The sequence below is a fragment of the Ambystoma mexicanum genome, chromosome 11 (assembly GCF_040938575.1).
Source record: "Ambystoma mexicanum isolate Mex_15411 chromosome 11, UKY_AmexF1_1, whole genome shotgun sequence".
Lineage (NCBI taxonomy): Eukaryota > Metazoa > Chordata > Amphibia > Caudata > Ambystomatidae > Ambystoma > Ambystoma mexicanum.
The window spans coordinates 1,384,551,373-1,384,573,681 of record NC_090934.1 but is presented as its reverse complement, the minus strand read 5'-3'; the positions used below and the strand labels follow the sequence as shown (position 1 = coordinate 1,384,573,681).

General features: G+C 48.0%; 1 protein-coding gene across 1 annotated transcript in view; it reads left to right on the top strand.

Annotated features, from left to right (window-relative positions):
* The first annotated feature begins 6,982 nt into the window (after window positions 1-6,982).
* HDGFL3 (HDGF like 3) overlaps window positions 6,983-22,309 on the top strand; it is a 193,038-nt gene continuing 177,711 nt past the window's right edge. The window contains exon 1 of the mRNA XM_069624988.1: window positions 6,983-7,135. Within this exon, the coding sequence (XP_069481089.1) occupies window positions 7,052-7,135 (84 nt within the window). The 5' untranslated portion in view covers window positions 6,983-7,051. The remainder of the gene's footprint in view (window positions 7,136-22,309) is intronic.

Here is a 22,309-nt window from a genome sequence, read left to right as displayed (position 1 = left end):
TGACAGGACAAACTGCTTGAAGTGGTTGGGCCAATCACAAAGATATGGCAACTAGCAGAGGAGGCTAAGCAGAGAAAGGAGGCTATCGACCGAGAGGTCCTCTCTGGCTGGGCGCAAAAATCAATGTGTCTTTTGGGCAATGCAAATAGTTCCATTGCAACAACGAGGAGGCAATCTATTCTCATGAAGATTGACTCCAAGTTGGGAGAACTAGCCCTGTCGGAAGCAGCAGCTGCTGCTGCCAAGGGTAAACTGTTCAGTGAGACTTTCATCACGGACATGGCAAAGTTTGCGAGCACATACGCCACACTTGATAAACCCCGGGCCTCTCTGAAGAAGATCTTTGGGAGAAAAAATGTTGACAGGGCTGGCAGAGGCCGCTCAGCCAGCCTGTATTCTTACTACAGGTTAACTGGGCACAGAGCTGAATGAAGGGAACAGGACTATGGGTGTGCCAACCCCTTCTTCCCATACAAAGGGGCAGGGGCTGGAGAGGCAGCGGCAGGCAACAGCAACAAAACAACACAGGTAAGAGAAAAGTTACCACTGGGAAGTACACAAAACGCAGACATCCCTCCAGTGGGGGGGAAGAGTGACACAACATATACAAACATGGGGAAAGTTGTTGTTAGACTCCTGGGTTTTGCAGACTGTAGAAGTTGTCTTTCTACGTAAATGTTGTCTTTGGTCTAAATAACCTGAGCCGAATGGAGCCTAATGGTCCAAGTTAACGCACTCATACAAACACAACCTTTGTAGAAGTAGGCTGTGTGTGCAGTTCTCTCTAGTACTTATTTAATTTACTGCTACACGTTCGCTTTGTGCCTCTATATACAATTGCTTGCACAGGGTTTTCCTTTGGCGCTTTGAACAAAGATGAACTAGATGGCTTATTTCCTCACAATACTTGCAACCCCATTAAGTGCACTCGCTGCAATTCATGTTGTTTAGTCATTCCTAAGGAACTGATGTTATTACACCTTCCGTTCTTTAAATGTTCAGTTTGGGAGCCATGATTTTTATATGCTCTCAAATGTTGATCAGTAAATTACTATATGTTCTTTTCATACCACAATCTCACACAGGGCTCTCACTGATAATCTATTTATCTGGGTCTATCACCATTAAGCAATGAAAATAAACAAAGTATCAGACTGACTATCCATAAAGGCTGAAAAACGTATCAAGGCACATTAAGCTTTATTTATTTGTGTATATGCAAACTGTGCACAGTGCATAGCACCTGCTCCCCCTTACTTATCATCCTCACTAGGGTAAAGAGACACCTGGCCTGCCCTGAACCTTCAACCAAATGCCCAAGAATCTCCAGGTAGAACAGAACATATAACAACTCAGCAACAGTTACTCAACCTGCTGTGCTACCTTTTTAGCTTTCTAGTTTACATCTTTCGTCACTCTGAACACGCAATTGGATACCTGATACTGCCCAAAATCACTGCATTACATGCAGTTCATTCATCTATATGACTTTAAAGCCAGTGGTATTGTCTCCCCAACATCATTGACACTGCACACCGATTACTTGGGATGTAAGGCCAAAACTGGAAATTGTTTAATGGTATTAGCAATGTGAGGCAGTCCATGTACTTGGTGCCCATTGTACACATTTTAAATCTTGTGAGCATGTTTCGCGCCTTGAAACACTTGTGTATAGGTGCGTTATAAAGGGCATATATCATGCTTAACATAGTTCCCCCCCATCCCCCTTTAAAAAAAACGGGAGGGACATGGAATTGGTAAACTAAAATCTAAAATAACCTGGCAGGGAGAACCACATGCCCCCTTCACTCCCCTTCATTTAGAGCTTACCCTGTAGCCAGAAATGTTTTGAATTTGTAGCAGAGTGCTGAATTTTGAAATTATTTTTTGGAATAAACTGTCTCTCATGGTGGCATGTTCCTCTGTGGTGAATGTCTAGATTTTACTCCTAGGAGATTCACTGATCCTCTGGTGCAGCCTGCAAACATTCTAATATCTACATGCACATTACTGTGTGCCTCTGCATTGCAATCAATCTAATTAACACACACTTCAAGATATGCTGTGACCTCATGCTACAAAGAAAAGAACTGAAGTACCATAGCAGGGAAAGGGCACTCAAACGGACACACTAGTCGCACTGTTAGGTTTAGTGTCTGTGCGCAAGTCCAGTACCAGTCACACCAGTCCAGTTTGGTGTGCCGAGGAGAAGAACTCCTCTGGGTCTGCTGCTATTTCCGGACCGAAGCTGCAGCCAGGATGCATGCTAGCATTACTGGGCACTGGCTTCTAGGCAGTCGTGTCCCAGACAGTACACAGTACTCTGTGACAATGAGGCCATTGCACCGGCCTTTTCGCAGCTGTAGGATCGCCGCCCTAGCACATGCTGCTGGAGCTTTTTGCAAAGTGTGCTGCTGCAAGAGCAAGGTTTTATCACTCAGGGCACATGCTGCTGGAGCTGGGTAAAAGAGTTACATGGTTCTGCTGTGGGGGAGGGGGAGATTGCAAAGCAAGGGGCCTGGCCGTTTGTCTGGCGGCCGCCGATCACATAATGAATTCAGTAAACGAAAAAACAAACCGCTCATGTTCAATTTTGAGCATCTTTTCATGTAAATAAAACACATAGCTTGTCTTGCAATGGTCCTCTCCAGAACCTGTGTGATCCCTATTCATGACAGCCTGGAAGCCTCGCAAGCAAGTGTTAATTGGAAAACGAGGTATCACAGGGACTGTAGAGGACTGCAAGACACGCTCGTGTTTTGTTTCCAGGAAAGGCTTGTTCAACGGGAGCATTTTTTTTTGTCAACACTACACAGTTAGCCCTTGGCACTTTGGAGGCTCCACTTGTGAAGCTCTGTTTAAGTAATATCAGTGCTTATTTTGATTTAAAACCTTACTGTGTTTGCCCACTGCAGGCAATGCAGGTGTGGGGCATGGCTCAGAATGTGAGCTTCATTGGAGCAGATCCTCGGGGCACGAATGGCAGTCCTTTAACAGCACTGAATGTTCGTGTGCCCTCGGCTCAGTGGGTCACTCGCAGAGCCGACTACTGTAGCAGAGTCTGACCGGTAGCTCTGATGAGCTTTCCAAGTTGCAAAACAGCAGCAAAGTGGGCTATTTTCTGTAGAGCCCTACGCACAACGTGTACATCAAGCAGCCCAGGCAAACTAGTTCCCAGCCTGGATGCAAATAGGAAACCACACAATGCGTTTTTTAATTTGTCTGTCAGCCACACGGTAAACCGGTGTGAGCCAAGTACCATCAAAGGCAATTGAAATTGTTCACGGTATTTATACCGGTATACCAGTGTACCGTTACACCCCTAGACACAAGGTCGGACCAGTTTTCAACCTCAGAGCATTGTGTACAGGCACTTCAAGATGGAGGGAATCCATCTACTGGGCGACATACTTCTGAAGGAACACTGGCTGGCTCGGATAGACCTCAGGGATGCGTATCCGACGGTCCCCCTACATCAGAGTCAGCGCCAGCTACTGCAAATCCTCTGGAGAGGTGAGAGATGGGAGTTTGTAAGGCTCCTGTTTGTGCTGGCTTCAGCTGTTTGGTGCTTCACAAAGCTGATTAAGCCACTAGTAGGACACCTCAGAGAACAGGGTTTCAGAGTGATTATATTCCTGGACGATATATGCATTATGTCCCAGGACAGGGAGCTGCTCTCAGAACAGGTGAAGATCACGACAGACTTGTTACAACAGTTGGGGATTCTAATAAACTGGGAAAAACCAGAGTTGGCCCCATCCCAGTCTATGGAATTTCTAGGATTTATTTTAGACACAGTGCAGGGCACTCTCAAGTTACCACTAGAGAAGGTGAACTCTAGAACATGATGTCAAAGGAGGCGATATCCTTGAGGGAACTAGCCAGGCTGGTAGGCCGTCTGTCATCTTCGATTCAGGCCATTTTCCCGGGACCCCTTCATTACTGGGATTACAGCGTCTAAAGATAAAGCATATCAGACAGGGCTTGTCATAAAACAGAAGGTCCCTATTTCACAGGAGGTGAGGACGGAACTGGAGTGGTGGTATCACCACATGGAGGCCTGGAATGGCAGGGCAGAATTTTGCTCCTCCCTGGACCTCGTTATAGAGTCGGACGCCAGCCGCTGGGGCGCCCGATGTGGCGATCTGATGACTGGGGGAAGTTGGTGGGATGAAGATCTAGCCCTCTACATCAATTGCCTCGAACTGCTAGCAGGATCCTTCACAGTCCGATGCTGGACACAAGAGGGTGCTAAGTGCTCCATTCTTCTCAAAAATTGACAATGTGTCTGCGATCAGGTACATCAACCACCTGGGACGGACAAAATCCTAGATGCTGGCAGAGCAAGCCAATGACTTTTGGCATTTATGCCTCTAGAGGAGAGTCAGTGTAGCGGCAGAACATCTGCCGGGTGCACAGAACCAGGTAGCGGACTGGAATTCAAGACACCTGAGGGACTCCAGCGATTGGCAGCTGGAGGAGTCAGTCTTCCAAGAGATCATGAGACAGAGAGGTCCATGTCAGACGGATCTGTTCGCTTCGAGACTGAACAAGAATCTGTCCAGGTTCTTCATTTGGAGGCCAGACCCAGAAGCATCAGCGACGGATGCCTTTCTCCAGGTAAAACACATGTGCCCCAGTTTGCCATGATACAGCGAACGCTAGCTCAAGTCAGAAGACAGGGAGCGAGAGTGATACTTGTGACTCCCAATTGGAGAGGTCAGGCTTGGTTTCCAGACCTGTTGGAGATGTCATACGATGTTCCAATTTTGCTTCTGCAAAAACAGGATATTGTGCTCGGCCTATCAGGGGAGTATCACCCTCTGGTTCAGATAGGGGGTCTGAGCCTGAGTGATTTCAGGAGATCCTGGACCAACTTGTATCTTTTAAGAGAGGCTCAAGAATTCATTAGAGAATCCTGGGACCAAGAAGGCTTACAGAGATACATGGCCCAAGTGGAGTAATTGGTGCATGGAGAGAGAGGTGCATCTCGCTCGAACAGCTATAGTTCCTGCAGTGAACTTTCTGGCTAACCAAGTGCCTCAGACCAAGGCTTACAGAACTATCAACACATCGGTCAGCGATCTCAGCCGGTCACCAATATGTCGAGGGTAGTCCTGTAGGCAAACATCCGCTGATATGTAGATTAGATCAGGACTGTGAATTATGCGGCCTTTCCAGACCGACCCAGATGATGCCTGGTCAGATGGCTTAAGGTCTACGAGAGCGTTGCAGGGCAGTTCAGGCCTACAGGAGAGTCTCAATTGTTGATAGCGGTAAGGAAGTCCTTTACGGCAGTTGCATTGGCTATGCTAGCAAGATGGTTAAAATGGTGCAGGAGCCAGGCAGGCATTGATATGGACCACTTTGGGGCACATTTGACTAGGGGTGCCATGGAATCCACGGCTTTCAGGATGGGAGCACATCTGGAGGACATTTTGAAAGCGGCAGATTGTTCAAGCAAGGCTACTTTTAAGAACTTTTGCTTTAGACCAGTAGATTAGGTAGCTGAATTGGTGGTAAGTAAGCTTTAAACAAGCATAATCCGAACCTCCGGGGCTTGACATAGAATACAGATTTTCAATATATTTGTTATAGAGAGTCATGATTCTATTAAAAACACCTATGCAAAGGATTATTCCACCCGTTTCAATCGCTAAGGTGGTCATGACTGATAATATGTTTGATTTTGTAATGCTTTATGTCAATTCTGATGTCATTTCTTTTTGCGATTGCATAGCTCTCAACCATGTGTCGCAAAGGCGGGTGAAAACACGGATTTTATTTTTGGCGGGTGAGAGGCCCATTGAAACGAATGGGCGTGCAGGAGGCTTGGCGGGTGAGTCAGCTGTTTATAAAGTGGGGGACACCCGCCAAAAGCGTGTGAGTTGAGAGCTACGCGATTGCCCATCCGTTCTAGAGGAGTTGGTTCATCATTGCTGTTTATGTTTTGACAGGTGCAGAGTCTGAGCCTTTGGGTTCATGAGGATTGATCGAATGTGTTATGGGGGTTCAAGCATTTACCGGTTGGGATGCAAGGTTTCAGATGTCGACCAGCTTTAGAAAGTGGAAGTAGGATGGTGGTGTTTATAATGGAATTCGGGACGTGATTGGACTGTTTAGAGCACGTGAAATGTTAAACCAATTGGTCACAAACCTCAAAGTTCTCGTTTTCATCGATTTTGTAGCATATGTGACAGTTTTTTTTAAAGTGAAAGTAATTGGTTTTGGCTGCTCAGAAGTAAAGAGTTGAGCATAATCATTTGCCTTGGTCTCTTTAATAGAATCATGACTTTCTATAACGAATGTATTTAAAATCTGCATTTTACCATAGCCATGTGTGAAAAGACTGTCCAGTCCTGGTTTTAACCCCCCTTTTACATTCCAGACACATCGTTTTTTCTTTCGATTCTAAAATTTGGTAAAACTACAAGTCCAAGAAGTCTAAGTAAAATCAGGACTGGATGAAAAGACTGCAACTCTATTATTTCATTCCAAAAATCCAGTCAATGCATTTCTCACAAACTCTCACTTACGCTTTTACATGTTCCTTAGCGAGACTGCGATACAACCACCTTGAAATGTTAAACCAACGTGCCTCCCCTGGGTATACCGCGCAATCTGTACACCTATGAAATGAACAGGATGAAAGAAGTATGTGTTTCATGTCTCTGCCCGTAGTGTAATTTTGAGAGTAAGGGAAATTCCCCGTGCCAACGCCTATGGCCGCTTGACAGAAAAGGAAGGACGGACTGGGCACAACGTGTCTTTATTCTAGTGGGGGTGGGGGCACCTGCGCATTTATCGGTGGCCGGTATTCACGTCAGCGCAATTCTGGCGAGAGGCCTGAGGAGGTGACCGAGGGCGCGCAGGTGGAGTTTCCCGCTGCGTGGCTGGGACTGTACGCAGCGGGACATCGCGCATCACTGCCGCGCGCTCCGTGTGACCGCCGGGAATCTGTTGGTTCGGGCACGAGGATATCGCAGGAGGCGGCGCCGGATTGGCCAGCACGGGGACAGGGGGCGGGGCTACGCGTGTTTACAGGGGAGACATGGCGCGTCCTCGGCCCCGCGACTACAAGGCTGGAGAGCTGGTGTTCGCCAAGATGAAGGGCTACCCGCACTGGCCTGCCAGGGTGAGTAGCGGGGCGGCACCGGCATGGTTAGCGGGTTCCTGCGCACGATGGTCGCCTAGCGATGAGATAGCTGTCGCAAGATCCAGGGCGCAGCATCTTCCTCCTCTCTCATCTTTAGGCATGCATCCAGTGTGTTCACTGGAACCCCCTCCTACGTTCGCAGGCGTGCGACTGGAACCTTCCACAAGAACCAAACCTGACCACCTCTAGCACTCTAATCCCATTAAAGAGAGCCACCTCCCAGTGTTGCATACAGCAGCATCTTCGACCCAGAAAGGGGGGGCCTTCTCATGCATAACTGCCCACCCATCCTACAGACGCGAACAGAACACGTATGTATGTATCAAGGCTTCTCTACCAGGCAGGGGGGACTCGTGCACCCGTAGCTTGGGAACCACACTCTGGCCGGCCCTACAAATAAGGGTGTATCAGCCACTTTTATTCACTAAAAATAGGCAAATGCACCCACTAAATCTAAAAACAGCTACAACAAAAAATAAGCAAGGCACATAACTCTGTTCCTCTGCTGTTCTCCAAGCAGTTCCATGGATATGTTTGGGCAATAGTGCATGTGCCAGAAGCAGAAAATTATCATTACTGTCCGACCTGAAAAGGTTAGAATGGAGCTTTCAATGTGCATGAATAACTAGGTGCAAATACAATAGTAAACTATATTGCTGAATCTTTTACAGTTATACCATCTTTTTACTCTTACTTATTCACTCCCTAAAGAATTGTTACTCCCAACTTAAAACAATATGGAGTGAAATACTCCCACTTCAAAATCTTACCCAGGGAATTGCCCCAGCCCTTTAGGCTAGTTATCAGAGTCCAGTTCCAGGAACCAGGGCCTGCTGCTTCAGTCTAGTAATCGGAAGCTCCAATCCAGGTAGGGACATTTAGCCTCTCCCAGATAGGGTAACTGGCCCTCAGCCTTCTAGATTGGTAACTATACCTCCCCTTTGATTGGCATGAAAACAGATCACTTATTCTACCCAGAGAACTAAAACCAAAGCATTTGGCCGAAACACTTCTACCATACAAGACACTAGAACACCCCTCTCTTTTTTAGGCACCAAGTCATACTATGGAACCAAAACCCTGCCCCCTTATCTGTTCAAGCCGGACACTGGAGCTTTTTAAAAAAAAATCTGAAATGGCCCAGGGCGTCCCATTCAGCAGATGTGGAACAGAAACACCAACTACTCCCCACTTTCCACAAACGTACTGCTGCTACTAACAGCCCATGGCAGGAACTAAAATTCCCTAACATAATATTGGTCCCATAACAGCTTGAGGCCAGACCAATGATCCTACTCATTGGGACCTCGACACAATCGTGCCTGGGGTTTCAGCTTTGGTAACTTTCTCTTGTCGAATATTAATTTGTCGTCTTCGTGTTTCAGCCCCCTGAACCCCATCTTCAAGAAGCAGGTTTAGGAAAGAAGAAAAGTCCTGTGTTCCCCTCAGCCTTTCTTAAAGGAGACGAGGGTGTATCACTCCCTCTATCGCTTTTCAACCTTGTTGTTTCTGTCATTTCACTATGCTCCCTATGATCACTGTGTGGGGGTCGAAAATGAATGTTTAGTATTACCACTGTTTAATTTCCAAAACTACCCACAGGACTACTAGAACATGTCCCGTTTTTAACACAGCCATTTATACATATTACGACATTTCAACTTAATATCAATCTTAATAGCGCCTCCACCAAAACTCTGGCAGCCCAGAGGGATGTCCCTGTTGTCAAACAACCTCAGCCTAACTGGGGGCAGATGTATTAAACATCTGTTACATGACAGCAGAGTAACCCATTAGCTTTGCTCTTTACTCTTAGAATAAATCAAGTACCTGAAAGGGACACTTAGTTATGACGTTATCTATTGCACCAAATGCAGCTTAATAACCCAATTGTCCTATAACCTTTTCAACAGTATAGTTTGCAGACAGGGGTGACTGTTATACATTTTAATTTGACAAGACTTCAGATAATACATGTATATATGTATGAGAGAGAGAGAGCAGAGAGAGAGAGAGAGAGAATAATACATGTATGTATGTATGAGAGGGAGAGAATAATACATACATGTATGTATGAGAGAGAGAGAGAGATTGAAAGAGAGATTGAGAGAGTGATTGAGATTGTCGGAGGCATCCGCCCAGCATGAAATTTCAGATTTTTTCATGCATGGCGTCATATTTTTAAAATGTTTTAATTGCATTTTAAACTGCTTTTAACATGGAGTTTTCTGCTGGGGAAAATAACTTCTGGCCCCAACTATCTTAAAATAGGCTGCTTCAATTTCCAAGATTTTTGGAATGCACCTACATCTTATCAGGATTTGGTGCACTGGACATTTTTGGGAAAATCGATCCGGTCAATTTTGAGATATTCAAATAAAAAAATGTATCTTTGTATCACGCTTGCACAGAATTAATGTGCATCTTTTATACAAACTGTACACATGCGTGGAGGATGTGCAATTTGTACATGTACACTACTATACATCTGAAAACTCCCATTAAAGCCAGGGCTGATGTTGGTGTGAGTTTTCATATACATAGAAGACGTATAGGAGATGTGAATTGTGTACATGGAGTTTTTCTTGCATGTAAAAAAAACTAGTATAAAAGTTGGAACTTGAATGTGAGCATTGATACATATAGTAGGCATAAAGGGCATGTGCATTTTTTGGCTTTGGACTGAATACTTGTACACCATAAACTCGCATTCCAAACGCACACCAAACGCTCATGTGCTTTGCACCACATACTCTTATTATGACGCACGCTCTTATGCTGGGCACCCTCTTGCACTGCGCTCTGTGACAAATCGAGGGAATTCGTCCCTTCTCCCCAGGGGGGAGCCTCAGTCTTTAAAGCTAGGGAGCTGAGCTCGCTTCACAAGACCCTCCCTGGGATCTCACTGGCTTAGACTCCCTGTTAGGGGAAAAGGACTCCTGTTCCAGCAAGGAACTCCCACAGCCATTCCCCATGATGGCATACATGGTACTCTCCGATATGCGAAACGGTTTAAAATCCTGAGAATTAGGCGCGGACGGCAATGACTGCCTAAAGCGTAGCTCTGCAACCCGAGGGGGGAAATTAGACGATTAAGAACTTATTCCGAGCCTTATTCCGACCCCCGGCAAAACCGCAGTAAAGAGAGCCGGCCTGCAGTCAAACCGAAGCTAATGTCTCCCAGCTGGTGGGAAGCGGGTGAAGAGGGGGAAGGGCTACAACCCAGAGACCACAGCGAGGGGCCCAGGCGCCCACCGGTACCACCCCAAAAAGAGCATCTCCCACCGAGCACTCCAAAAAAAAACAGGACCTCAATATCTTCAAGACAAGCTAAAACCCTATCACCCCCCACGCACCCCCCACGCACCCTAAGATCAAGCTCAGCCGGCCTCCTAGTCATACCTAAGACAAATGCAGTCAGATTAGGCGGATCATCATTCTCAGCCTTGGCCCCCACCCTATGGAACTCTCTCCCACCCCACATCCGCCTAACTGAGGATTTAATATCTTTCCGCACACTGCTGAAAACCTGACTCTTCCCCGAAAACCAACCCATACCAGACTAACCCAAACAGACTAACAGCATCTCAATGACACAAACCCAACAAACGACCTGATGCAAGAAATTGACAGCTAGTAAACCCCTAACATAAACTAAAAGGACAATCAGAAGTATCCGAATAAAATAGATCAAAACAATGAAGTGGTTAATAGGAATAAATCGTACGGAAACAGTAAAGAGACTTATAACTCCTGAAATAGACATAATGCATGAGGAGTGAACAAAATGAATGGCGTGGGTGAAATAGTTTGAATAGATGAAGCATGTGGACCAGATGAATGCGCTGAGTGAAAGAATGCATGAGTTGAAGAACAGATGACTATATAATTTAAATGAGTGTACAAATCGAATGAATATCGAAATTGGATGAGTGTATAGAATGGATGATCATGTTGAGCGGTTGGGTGCGTAGAGCGGATGAGTGCACTGAGCGCCTGGGTGCACTGAGCGCCTGGGTGCACGGAGCGGAGGGGTGTAGGGAGCGGAGGGGTGGACAGAGCGGATGGGTGGACAGAGCTGAAGAGTGTAGAAAGCAGACAAATAGAACACGATTACTGCGCATTAGCAAATGACTTTATAAGGCCGATGGGTGCATATTGCTGTTGAATGTGTGGGGACCGGATGAGTGCGGGGTGCGGATGCGCATGGAGAGCTGGTGAGTTCAGGGAGCGGGTGAATGCGGGGAGCATGTGACTGCGTAGGTTGGATGAATGTGTAGAGCAGTTGAAGGTATGGTGCATACGTGGGGATAAAGCGGACAAATGCCTAGAGCGGAGGAGTTAGATAGACCGGATGTGTGCGCAGAACGGATAATCATGTAGAGCGGATGAGTGCGGAATGCACGCAGAGCTGATGAGTGCGTAGAACGGGTGAGTGGGGGGAACTGATTGATGAGAGAAACAGGATGGATGAGCTGACCAGAAGAACGTATAGAATGGAGGGCTGCATAGAACAGACTAGTGTGTAGGGCCGACAAGTACATAGAGCAGACAAGTGCATATGAGCGAAAGAGCGCTTATGAAAAAAAAAGAGATGCGTAGACGGGGCTGAGTGCGTAGACGGGGCTGAGTGCGTAGAGGGGGCGAGTGCGCAAAACAGATGAATGCATAGTGCATGCGTGGGGCAGACTGGAGCGCGCGGGGCGGACTGGAGCGCTTGAGTGCGTCGAGTGAACCGGAGTGTGTGGTGCAGATTGTGATGCATGGAGTGGACATGAGTGCAGGGAACGGACTGGAGCACATTGAATTGCGTGACGTATATAGTAAATAGTATGGTTTAGAATGCAGAGAACCCTTTGAAAGAGCATACAACCAATCATATCACACCACCAGGCTTACTCTCCCCTCTACACCACCACTCAACTAGAACACAGAGATACTATGACACCATTCGGTATAACTGTTCTCATACCAACATCTGCCGCATACTACACATCACTCTTAAGTAAAACACTGCTGGTTACACACCCCCCAGCCAGGCGTTCTCCTCAGGCCTAACGCAGCCACAACTCGGTCTGGATAAATCCTGCCAGGCCGAACACATACTCCTGATTTCTCAACCACCACAAGAAGCAGTTATTACACGAATACCGCACCAGGTGCACACATACCCGGTGCTCACACGCACCTTGAATCTCTCTACTGACCTGAACTTCGGTTCCCAAGGGCGTTCAACCTACCAGCGCCTTCAGTCCATACCAATGGTATATAAGGCGCTATATAAATGCAAAATAACAATAATAACAGTTGAGGCGGCGAGCCCAAGGGCAGTCCCCCAAACCTCTGTCCGGCAGCAGAAAGGAACAGGCAAGAGAAGAGTGCTCCCATGTGGACAAGGTGCAGGTACGACGAACAGGTCCCCGGCAGAGCAAGGGGGTGAGCGCAGCATCGGCCATCCAAGCCAGATACAGCACAGCCAGCAAAAGAGGGAGTGACACCCTTGGTCATATTGGGCCCTCCTCCCAACCAGCCAAAAAGAGACAGCAGGCCTGAGGGACAGTCGGGAGGACCTGGCTGAGCCGTCGCCACAGAGGAGAAACATGGAGCCATCCCAGCTGCCGAGTACCCGGAAAGAGGGAGCCCGCCGTCGCCAGCAAAGAGCTAGTCCGACCAAGCGCATTCTCAAGCCCAGGTGGCCGGGCTTGCCTGGTATGCGGTAAACACTCCCACGGACGCAGGCTGAAACCTCCTGCCGGCATCCACAGTATTTAAGCCATGCACCGCACCTTCCTCAAACCTGCAAACCCTGAGGTGATGTGGCCCGCCGGGCAACTATGAAATCACTGACTAGTCGCAGGAAGACATCACGTACGCCCTAAAGCTCACCTCAACCCGACAGCTGACAGTTAAAGTGGGTAAGCCGGCAGGGTGAGCGTAGCCCCAGCTCCGAGTTAGACACAGTGGAGCCAGCGAAGGGAGAGTAACACCATTGATGGCATAAGGCCCCCCCAATCAGCCACAAAGAGACCCCTGATTAGAGGATCAGAGTTGGAAGGACCTGTCTGAGCGCCCACTGAAGAGAGGGAAAACGTGGAGCCACCCTGGCCTCCAAGACTTCGGGAAGAGAGCCCAACACCGCCAGCAGGGAGCTAGACCAACCGGATTGGTCCACAAGCCTAGGAGGTCAGCCACACTCGCGCTGCACACAGAAAAGCCTCGCAGCGGTACAGGAACCGTCATATACAGAAGGACCCCCCACGAAGGGACCTCACCAAGGAGTAGACACAGGCACCAACAGGGGCTCCAACAGAGTTAAGTGCAAAGCAAGAAAAGCACTCGGGAACTAGGCCCCAGCGAGCAACAAATAAAGAGCCATGGAGGGAAGGAAATAAGCGCTTAAGCAAGAATGGACGAGGAGCCCCTCCATCACACAGGCCAGAACTAAAGCACCAAGTGGGAAAGGGACAGGGGTCGCCTGTCACGCGAGGCCCACGCACAGCGACAACAGGGAGGCAAAGCGCTGGCGGGACACTGAGATACCCAGGATAAAGAGCAGCCGGTGAACGGTTGTAATAGAGACTCCAGTGGGAGGTGGAACCAGGGAGCGAGGGCCAGAACCCCCAGGCACCAGGTGAGCAAGAGGCGGCAGCCACCAGCATAAGCCCCTAGGGACAAACCAGGGCCCTCCCAGGATTCTCAGGGAAGGCCGATCACAGCACCAACCTAAGCGAACATGAAAGAGAGGGGCAGCCGACGGAGGGCCCGCCCACCGGAGGTCTGGCATCGCGTCAACAGTTTAGAAGGGAAGAGGCGATGCAAGCCCGGGACGCCCCCCAGCTTGGTGCCAAAAAATGGGCGATGCCACGATAAAGGAGGACATTGCAGGGGTTATGGCAGAGATAAGAGCCCTGTGCACAGACATCTAAACGTCCATTGTTGAACTGCGAGGGAAGGTGGAGAACCTAGAGCACAACCAAATCAATGTCGACATGGTCGAGATGAAACTGAAAGCCAGAATGACAGACATAGAATTGAGGGAGGAAGAGTTCACCCTCAAGCTTGATGACCTGGAGAACAGAGAAACGAGGACGAATATCCGGATAGTCGGCCTGGAAGAAGCAGCCACAGAAACACAGGCCCAGGTCGAGAAAGTGCTGGACATTGTGAACCTCCTCTTTCGGGTGGAAGGCAGGAAAGCAGTGCAGATTGAAAGGGCCCACAGAGGAGGGAGAGCGTTCAGCGGCGGCCCGCGCTCTGTGGTAGTGAAATTCCTCCAATACAAAGAGAAAACAGAAATCCCCCTCAGGGCAAAGCAAATACAGGAAATAGACTAGCAGGGTTCAAAAATCAAATGGTTTCAGGACCTGTCTAGCCTCACCCTGGGGCGCATGGGAAATTGCAGACCGCTCACAACATGGCTCACCAACAAAGGAATCCTTTACGGGGTGGGTGTATCCATTCGTATTGCTATTCGAGGTCAAAGCAGAAGAATATAGAGTCAATACAGCAGAGGAGGCGAAGCAAGTTCTACAACATCTGTTGGAGAGCACAGAAACAAGAGCCTGAACAGGTCCGCAGGGGGCCCGCTCTCCCAGAACAACACAAGCCGAGGAAAGGCCACAGAGGTGCAAAAGAAGTCAAATGGGGAGGAAATTAATTAGTTACTAGAGGGGGAGTGGGAACACAGACGGGATTAAAACTGAGAGGGTGTAGGGTTGAGTAGATGTGGGACGTGGAAGAGGACGGAGCAGGGATGTAAACAAGACCCACCAGCCCAGAGACGGAGGGAAAAATAGTGGAAGTGAAGGGACCCATCCTCGGGAGGGTGGGCTCGCTAAATGTTAAGGGAATGAACTTCCGACCAAAAGGTCCCTGGTGGTGCGAGAATTCGAGAGGGCAGCGGTGGACGTACTCTTCATCCAGGAGACTAAACTGAAAGCAGGAAAAAACGTTGAGAGGAAAGGGGGTGGGGCAAACCTATTGGGCTTTGGCTGCTCAAAAAAAAGGAGGGGTAGACATGATTGTACACAAGAGGGTCCGACTGATAAACCCTGAGTTGCAATCTCTGATGGGGGTAGGCTTCTATTGGTCCAGGAGAGGTGGGAGGAGACCTCGGTAACACTAGCCCGGATATACACCCCCAATCGGGGCTAAAGTACGATCAGTGAAGAAGCCCTCTCCATCATAATGGCCAGGAGCAAAGGGATAGTCATAATAGGTGGAGCCTTCAATAGATGGGCTGATGTCCAAATGGACAGGCAAGTTACAGGAGCTGAACCCAGCAGGTCACCCCCGGGAGGGGGGTATAAATTGAAAAGCAGCATGGAAGCTAGAGGACTACTAGACGTCTGGAGGGCCCTGCATTTCGATCAAAAGGGGTACACATTCCTATCGAGCTTACACGTGACCTTCACTAGAATCAACTACCTTATAATGGGCAAAGAGCACAGGTCACGGTTAAAAGATAGCACAAGCAGGTCAGGAAGCTGGTCTGACCATGGTATGGTCACCATGGACCTTGAGATGGGGGTATAAATAAGGGCGACTACAAAGTGGCGGAGTAATCAGTACCTGTAGCGGGACAGTCTCCTTAACCGAGAGCTCACTGATGCAATATAGGAATACTTTCAGATCAACGATAATTGTGAAGTAGAAGAGACAGCGCTGTGGGAGGCAGGTAAGGCCACATGGAGGGGTACCCTAAAAAGGGAGGGAGCCAAGAAGAAACAAGAGCGTAGGTTGCAGGGGGAGAGGCTGGATAATGAAATCGGCGAGCTGGAGGGCAGACTACACTTCCAAGGGAAGTATCTAGAAAGGGACCTGAGAACACTCAATAAAAAGAGAGCTGAACTGAAAGCGCTAGGAGTAGGGGACACGGTACGGAAACAAAAATGTTAAAAGCAGAAATTCTATGAAAAGGGAGATAAAGCTGATGGGATGCTGGCGACCAGGCTGAGGGCGCAGAAGGCAGAGATGGGTGGACCGTATTCAGGGGGACGAAGACCACTGGGCCTCGTCCCTGAGAGAGGTGACAAACCTCTTTGCCAAATACTATGAGCAGCTTTATAAAGGTCAAAGAGCAGGGGACAAAACGGTGAGGCAAAAATACATAATCGGGACTGGAGTAACGCCACTGACCCCAGGTGAGAGGGACCCTCTTCACTCCGAAGAGGTAAAGGCGGCTATAAACAGGCTACCGACGGGGGGGTGGAGCACCAGGAGAAGATGAGTACACAATGGGGTTCTATAAGAAATTTGCAGAAACCCTGGCTCCCCACCTGGCCAGATTATTCAATCATATAAGGGAAACAGGGCAAGCACCGCCCTCCTTTACAAGAGCACTCCTAGTACTCCCCAAAAGCGGTAAGGACCCCACCAATTGCAAGTCATATCATTCGATATCTCTTGTAAATACAGATGTAAAAATAAATACCAAGGTCCTAGCCACCTCTATGGAAGGAATCCCACCTCGCCCGATCCACCCGCACCAGGTGGGCATCATTTAAAGGAAGACAGGGGGCAGATGCCATGCGCAAAACCCTAGACATTACGGAGCTCTCAAGGGAATGTTTGTCAATGGCATGCTTCTCTACCTGGAAGTCATGAATCACAGAATGATGGGACTGATCCTAACTCTCTGGTGAAACCAGCACAAAATGAAGGGACTCACAAAGTGGCCGTCCCCCCTGAGCCATATTTGAGCCCCCTCAATCAGAAATGATATCCGGGACTCGCACCGCTTCCAAGGATGGTACGAAGCTGGGTTGGAGAGGGTGGCGCAAATGGTTAAAGGCAGCACTTGCATCGCCCTCCCAAGAACTGGAAGAAGGGCTAAAAATGAGACCCCTGTCGGTATTCCACTTCCTACAATTGAGGGGGGTGCTTATGTCCCCGAAATTGAGAGATTTAGCTTCAAAGGGATCTGTACCCACTGGAAAGGATACTGAGCTGGTCAATGTCGACAAAAGGCCTAATCACCCGGATATACAAAGCTCTGTTGAACAAAGAGACAGACGCGAACAAAGCCCTAAGAAAGACCTTTGGAAGCGCCTCTGCAACAATGCTCACAAAACCTCCATCTCAAGCCAATACAAATTACACAGTCTAAAACTCCCTCAGAGATGGCAATACGACCCCAAGCGCCTCTCCAGGATGTTCTAGGAATCGAGCCCGCTGTGTTGGAGACGTGGCGGGCAGCAAGAAGATTATTGGCACATGTGGTCATGTCAAAAGGCGCAACCATTTTGGAAGGAGGTCCTGGCATGTATCAAAAGTATAGGCGGTGTCGAGCGATCTTGCGATCCGTGGCTGGTTGTATTCTGGATGAAGGAATCGGAGGGCCACTGGTCGCGTCTCCCGCATATGCCTCATTTCCTACTTCTGGCTGCAAGAGTGTGCCTCACGATAGGGTGGAAATCGCTGACTCTCTCGTCAGAAAGCCTGGGCCCAAAAGGCCAAGGAAATCTATGAGATAGAGGTCATGAGAAATGGAATGGTTGCCTTCCCTCAACGCATACAAATAGGTCGTTACAGGTATATCTCCGGCCCACCCGGATTCCAGAACCCTGAATTGGTACATTCGAATCACCTCATCTGTTGGGAGGAGGGGGGAATAAGGGGTTACATACAAAAAGTTGAGGGGAGCGGAACTTATGTTAAATGTTTCCATAAAAGTTAAAATCTCACGCAAAGGCGGAGGGGAGAGGGGTAGAAATGTTTTTAATGTGTGGCATGTTGACCTCAAAAATTGAACAAATAAAGGAATTAAAAAAAAAGAATTCCAGAGAATTGGCTAAAACGAATGTTAAATTATGCCATTACAAGCAAGAAAGCGAATCTCTCTTTAATGAAAAATCTTCAGTTAACTGCGAAAATTAGGTTGAAGGAGTACATGGTGAACCAAGGCAAGCGAAAGGAACGCATATGTAGGATGCAAAGCGCCCTGGAAGTGTAACACCCGATGGAGACGGAGCTTTAGAAAGCTGCAGAGCCTTTGACGTTCAGAACTGCTCTGAATGTTAAAATAAAATGCTGGAGACCCAGCAGGTGTAGGCAGTGAGAAGCTGAGGAAACGGGAGCCCAGAACCCAGTAGTGGTATGACCACAAGGACTTTGTGGTGCGCATGCTAAGTGTAGCGAGAGAGGGAGTTGCAAAAAGAGGACGCCAGAGAAAGCAAGCCGACAGAGAAAATTACCGAAAGAGAAGGCCCTAAGCAACTACAGGCCCTGGAGACATACTATTGTAATATTAGAGGTAACAAGGAGAACGGGAGGCCACCGAGGACTTACTATGCAATCAGAGAGACTCGTCCCAATACAAGTGACAAAAACTTGTGGAAAATACCTGGTTCTAAAAGCACAGAGTGGAATATATCGGAGAGAGAAAACTATGAAGTGAAGGCAAAAGAAGCCCATAGGATAAAAGATACACAAGACACAACACAGAAAAGGGTGAACTGTAATTGCCCGGAAAGCAAATCACTCATGATGTGGCGTCTTGGAGGAAGGAGTCGGACAAAGGGGTGGCATGGTTTGAATGCTTCTTTATCAGACAACTAGCTGATATACCCGGCGTTGCCTGGGATTTTATTTTCTTATAGGTACTATTTGTTAGAAATACCTTTAGGTAGCTTTACGGTTTTGGAAAGGTTCCCTAAAATAGGTGAAAGGAAAAATTCACTGCATTTTTCGATTATTATTTTAAAAATGTTTTCTTATAAAGACTACACAACACATTTTATAATATGCTTAAAAAGTAATTCTGAAATCTATAACTATGTGAGAACAACATGGAGATTCCTGAGAAGCATGATGGGTGACATGATGCTGACGGTGGACCTTAAGTTCAAGATTACTAATGAACATGTTCATTGTAAGGCTTGTTTATAAACAACACTTTTCGTTTCCCTTCTGAAGGCAAGCGTCCCCAAAAGGCATTACCCTCCCCGCAATTAGGGGCAGTAACGGACACACCTCAAGAGGGAATGAGGTCAAGACCAAGTGCGGGTAAATGTAAAAGGTTCTTTAACCAAGTAGGGCATGCAAAGGACTCTGCAAGCTCAGAGAGCACTCTGTCTGACAATAGCAAAGACAGTCTTATTTATTACAAAACTTTGTCATGAAACCTACACACTATAGGTGGCACATAGTCTTGGGGATTGGGTGGCGTCGACTAACTATAGGGGTAGTAGTGACGAGCAGCTCCATGATTGGTGGACATCAGTGTGGTGCCAACGTGGGACGGATAGGTCAGCTGGGCTCATCGGGGTGGGGCTGCCAGGCCAGGCGCGGTCAGTGTCGTTGATGGACGATTGCCCTGACATTCTGCCCTTGTGGCCACACACAAACATTCATCCGTTTAGATAATTCAGGTTGTCCTGTAAATCCTGTAATATGTTACTCTAAGGGTTAATGGGACACAGGAGGAATACATATAATGTGAAGCTTTACCAATACATCAAGACACTGTTACTTCTGACCTGTTGACCGGGTGTCATAAACCTGGGTGTCTGGTCTGAGGGCCTGAGGTGATATGCACTGTCACTCTGGTCTCGTTAGATGTAGTGAAGAATTACTTTATGATGTGTTAGTACAGGGTTGAATATCTGCTCTCCAAGGCCCATTAACTTGGGGTGAACCGGAGTACCACTAGATCAGCGAGGGTGTACCTCTGGCCCCTTGGGGCGATGGGGTTTTAGGACCAGGTTGTAAATAATTCATTTGGCCGACCATGGCGGTCTCAGACATAAGGGCGGAGGTGAATACTTGAAGCGGGTCCAGCAGAATGAGGGGAGGTGAGGCTGTGCTGCTCGCACACCAGCTTGTCCTGGCGTGCCTTGGTGGGAGGGAAGGTGGCCTTGGGTGTGTGTGTGTGTGAGCAATTCTCTGTGCTTGGACTGCACACTATTTGAAACAAGGAAATGATTAATAAAGATAGTAATATTAAAGTGATCACACATTTCTAATGTCTATACATTTGTGTATTATTTTGTATTTGTCTACAATAATTTGCCATTGTTTCATACATCATTAAACATCGGACGACTAAATTTTAGCAATTTCACAAGGTAGGAGCTGAATAACACATGAGGTAGCATTAGGTTTGGTGGTGTACTCAGGAGCATAGAAGCAATACATTCAGAGGCGATAATACATTTCCATTCTGGCTTGTACATTTAAACGTGTCCCTCTTTGCAACACACACATGCTTGCCGTAATGCTTTTTCTGCCTTCCTTTATACTTAGCAGCATTCGTTGGTTAGCACTAGGTGGTCTGTATCAATTTCTTTTCATTAAGTCTTCTAGGCACATGGTATCGTGTATGAGCTGAGGCAAGGCTTACTTTACCGACACTTATGAAATTTCATCCCGTCCCCAAAACACAGATGTTTATAATTAACATAACAACCCTTATGACTCGTTAGGCTTTGGGGGGGTTGTTAAACATCGATAGGGGTTCATGTAAGGAGGGTGTTGGCACCATGTGGTTTACATGTTACAGACTTGAACCGCGAGTCAGGTCACTTCGGGAACAGTGATGTACTGCGGAAGGTAAATGATACAGTGTTTGTTCTGATACTTGTTCGTGTCTGGTTGCTCGTGAGAACGGGCCTTTAGCAGATCTGCCATGGTGTGGAGGCACCGGGGAAGGGCATGGCCCTCTGTAAGTGGGGGCCAAGCTGCAGCATTCGCAGGCAGGCTGTCTCGTTGGGGTTCGGGTCGCTAGTATCTAAAATGGAGTCCTGAGGCTTCCAAAAAGGTGTCCATGGTCTGTTACAGTACAACACGATCAGTCCTGTGTGTCGATCAGTAGTCACCCCGTCACCTGGGCCCTGGTGACAGGGGAGCCCCTGACGAGCCACGAACCTCACGTAGGTGGGGCATGTCGGGGAGGGGGAGTCTTCTGGACCTATCCTCCCATACATTTCCCCCCTTTCGTTATTTAAGTAACTAATACTGTAACTCACCCAAGCTTTGGCGCTCTTTTTTATTTGCGACAGCCTCATCCCATGCATGTGTACCTTTTATTGGCATCCAGACTCTACACACCCCTCTCAGGCTTTCCCCCTCTCCTAGCATATTCATCTGGTGTGCAGGTCATGTATATCCATCCCCCATCCCTGTCCAGGTCCACCCACACTTCTGTATACCATTCCCTTTCTTGGGGTTCCTTTATTGTGGTGTGATACAATCTATCTACTATGTCCCCATCGTAAGGTAAAGGTACCAATCTGTACTTTGGCCCGGGATCCTCACCTGTTTGTACTTGACCCTCGTGCATGATTTGTGCCACTCCTCTAGTGTTGCCTATTGTCACCATCATCATTGCGCCATTAGGCACTGCATTTGCGCAACATCGGAGACCCAGCTGGCACACGCAAAAAATCAAAAGTAAAAATACCACGGCAGGCATCAGCATTTTGATCGTCAATCCAAGCCATGATGGTACCCAGGAGAAGAGGTTGTCGAACCAAGTGCTGGCGTCTGCTCATCCTTCATTTTTCATTCGTTCCCCCAGGTTGTGCACTGCTGCGATGACATGTGACAATGTACCATTATCTGCGTCTTCAGAAGGTGCGAATGTGCAACATGCGCTCCCGATTTTTTCGGCAAACACTGCCGTCCATTGCTGTTAACAGGTCTAGGACATACCTGTTCTGCTTCGTCATTAACCGCAGGGCTCTTGGCTCCACTTTGATCACGTTGAACCCCTCTTCAGTGTTGTTAGCTAGCTGGATCAGCTCCCAACGTGTGATCTGGAGCCATTTTGCATTTGCCCGCGCCTGGATGCTTGGAACGAGTGAGGCAAAGAATGTTTCTGCAGAGCTGAACAGTCGATACCTGTCTGGAATCTGCGCCAATAATTCTGAGGAGGCTTTGGATATGTAATTGGATGACCTTCTCCTCCTCGATAACACCTCTTGCATATTGCCGGAAGACAGGACATACATTTGTGGCTCTTCTGTTGGCGGGGTGTTTTTTTCACTGGGGCATCTGGCACTCCTTTTCCACCACCAATATGACTCTCCGGAATCACCATCAACGCTGAGTGTAGCGTTGCCAACGAACACGTGCCCCTCCCGGACTGTGGGAGGTGCAAGTACGCCTGTTTGCCGCAGACCCAGTAAGTGTCCATGAGTGCTGCTGTTCCTT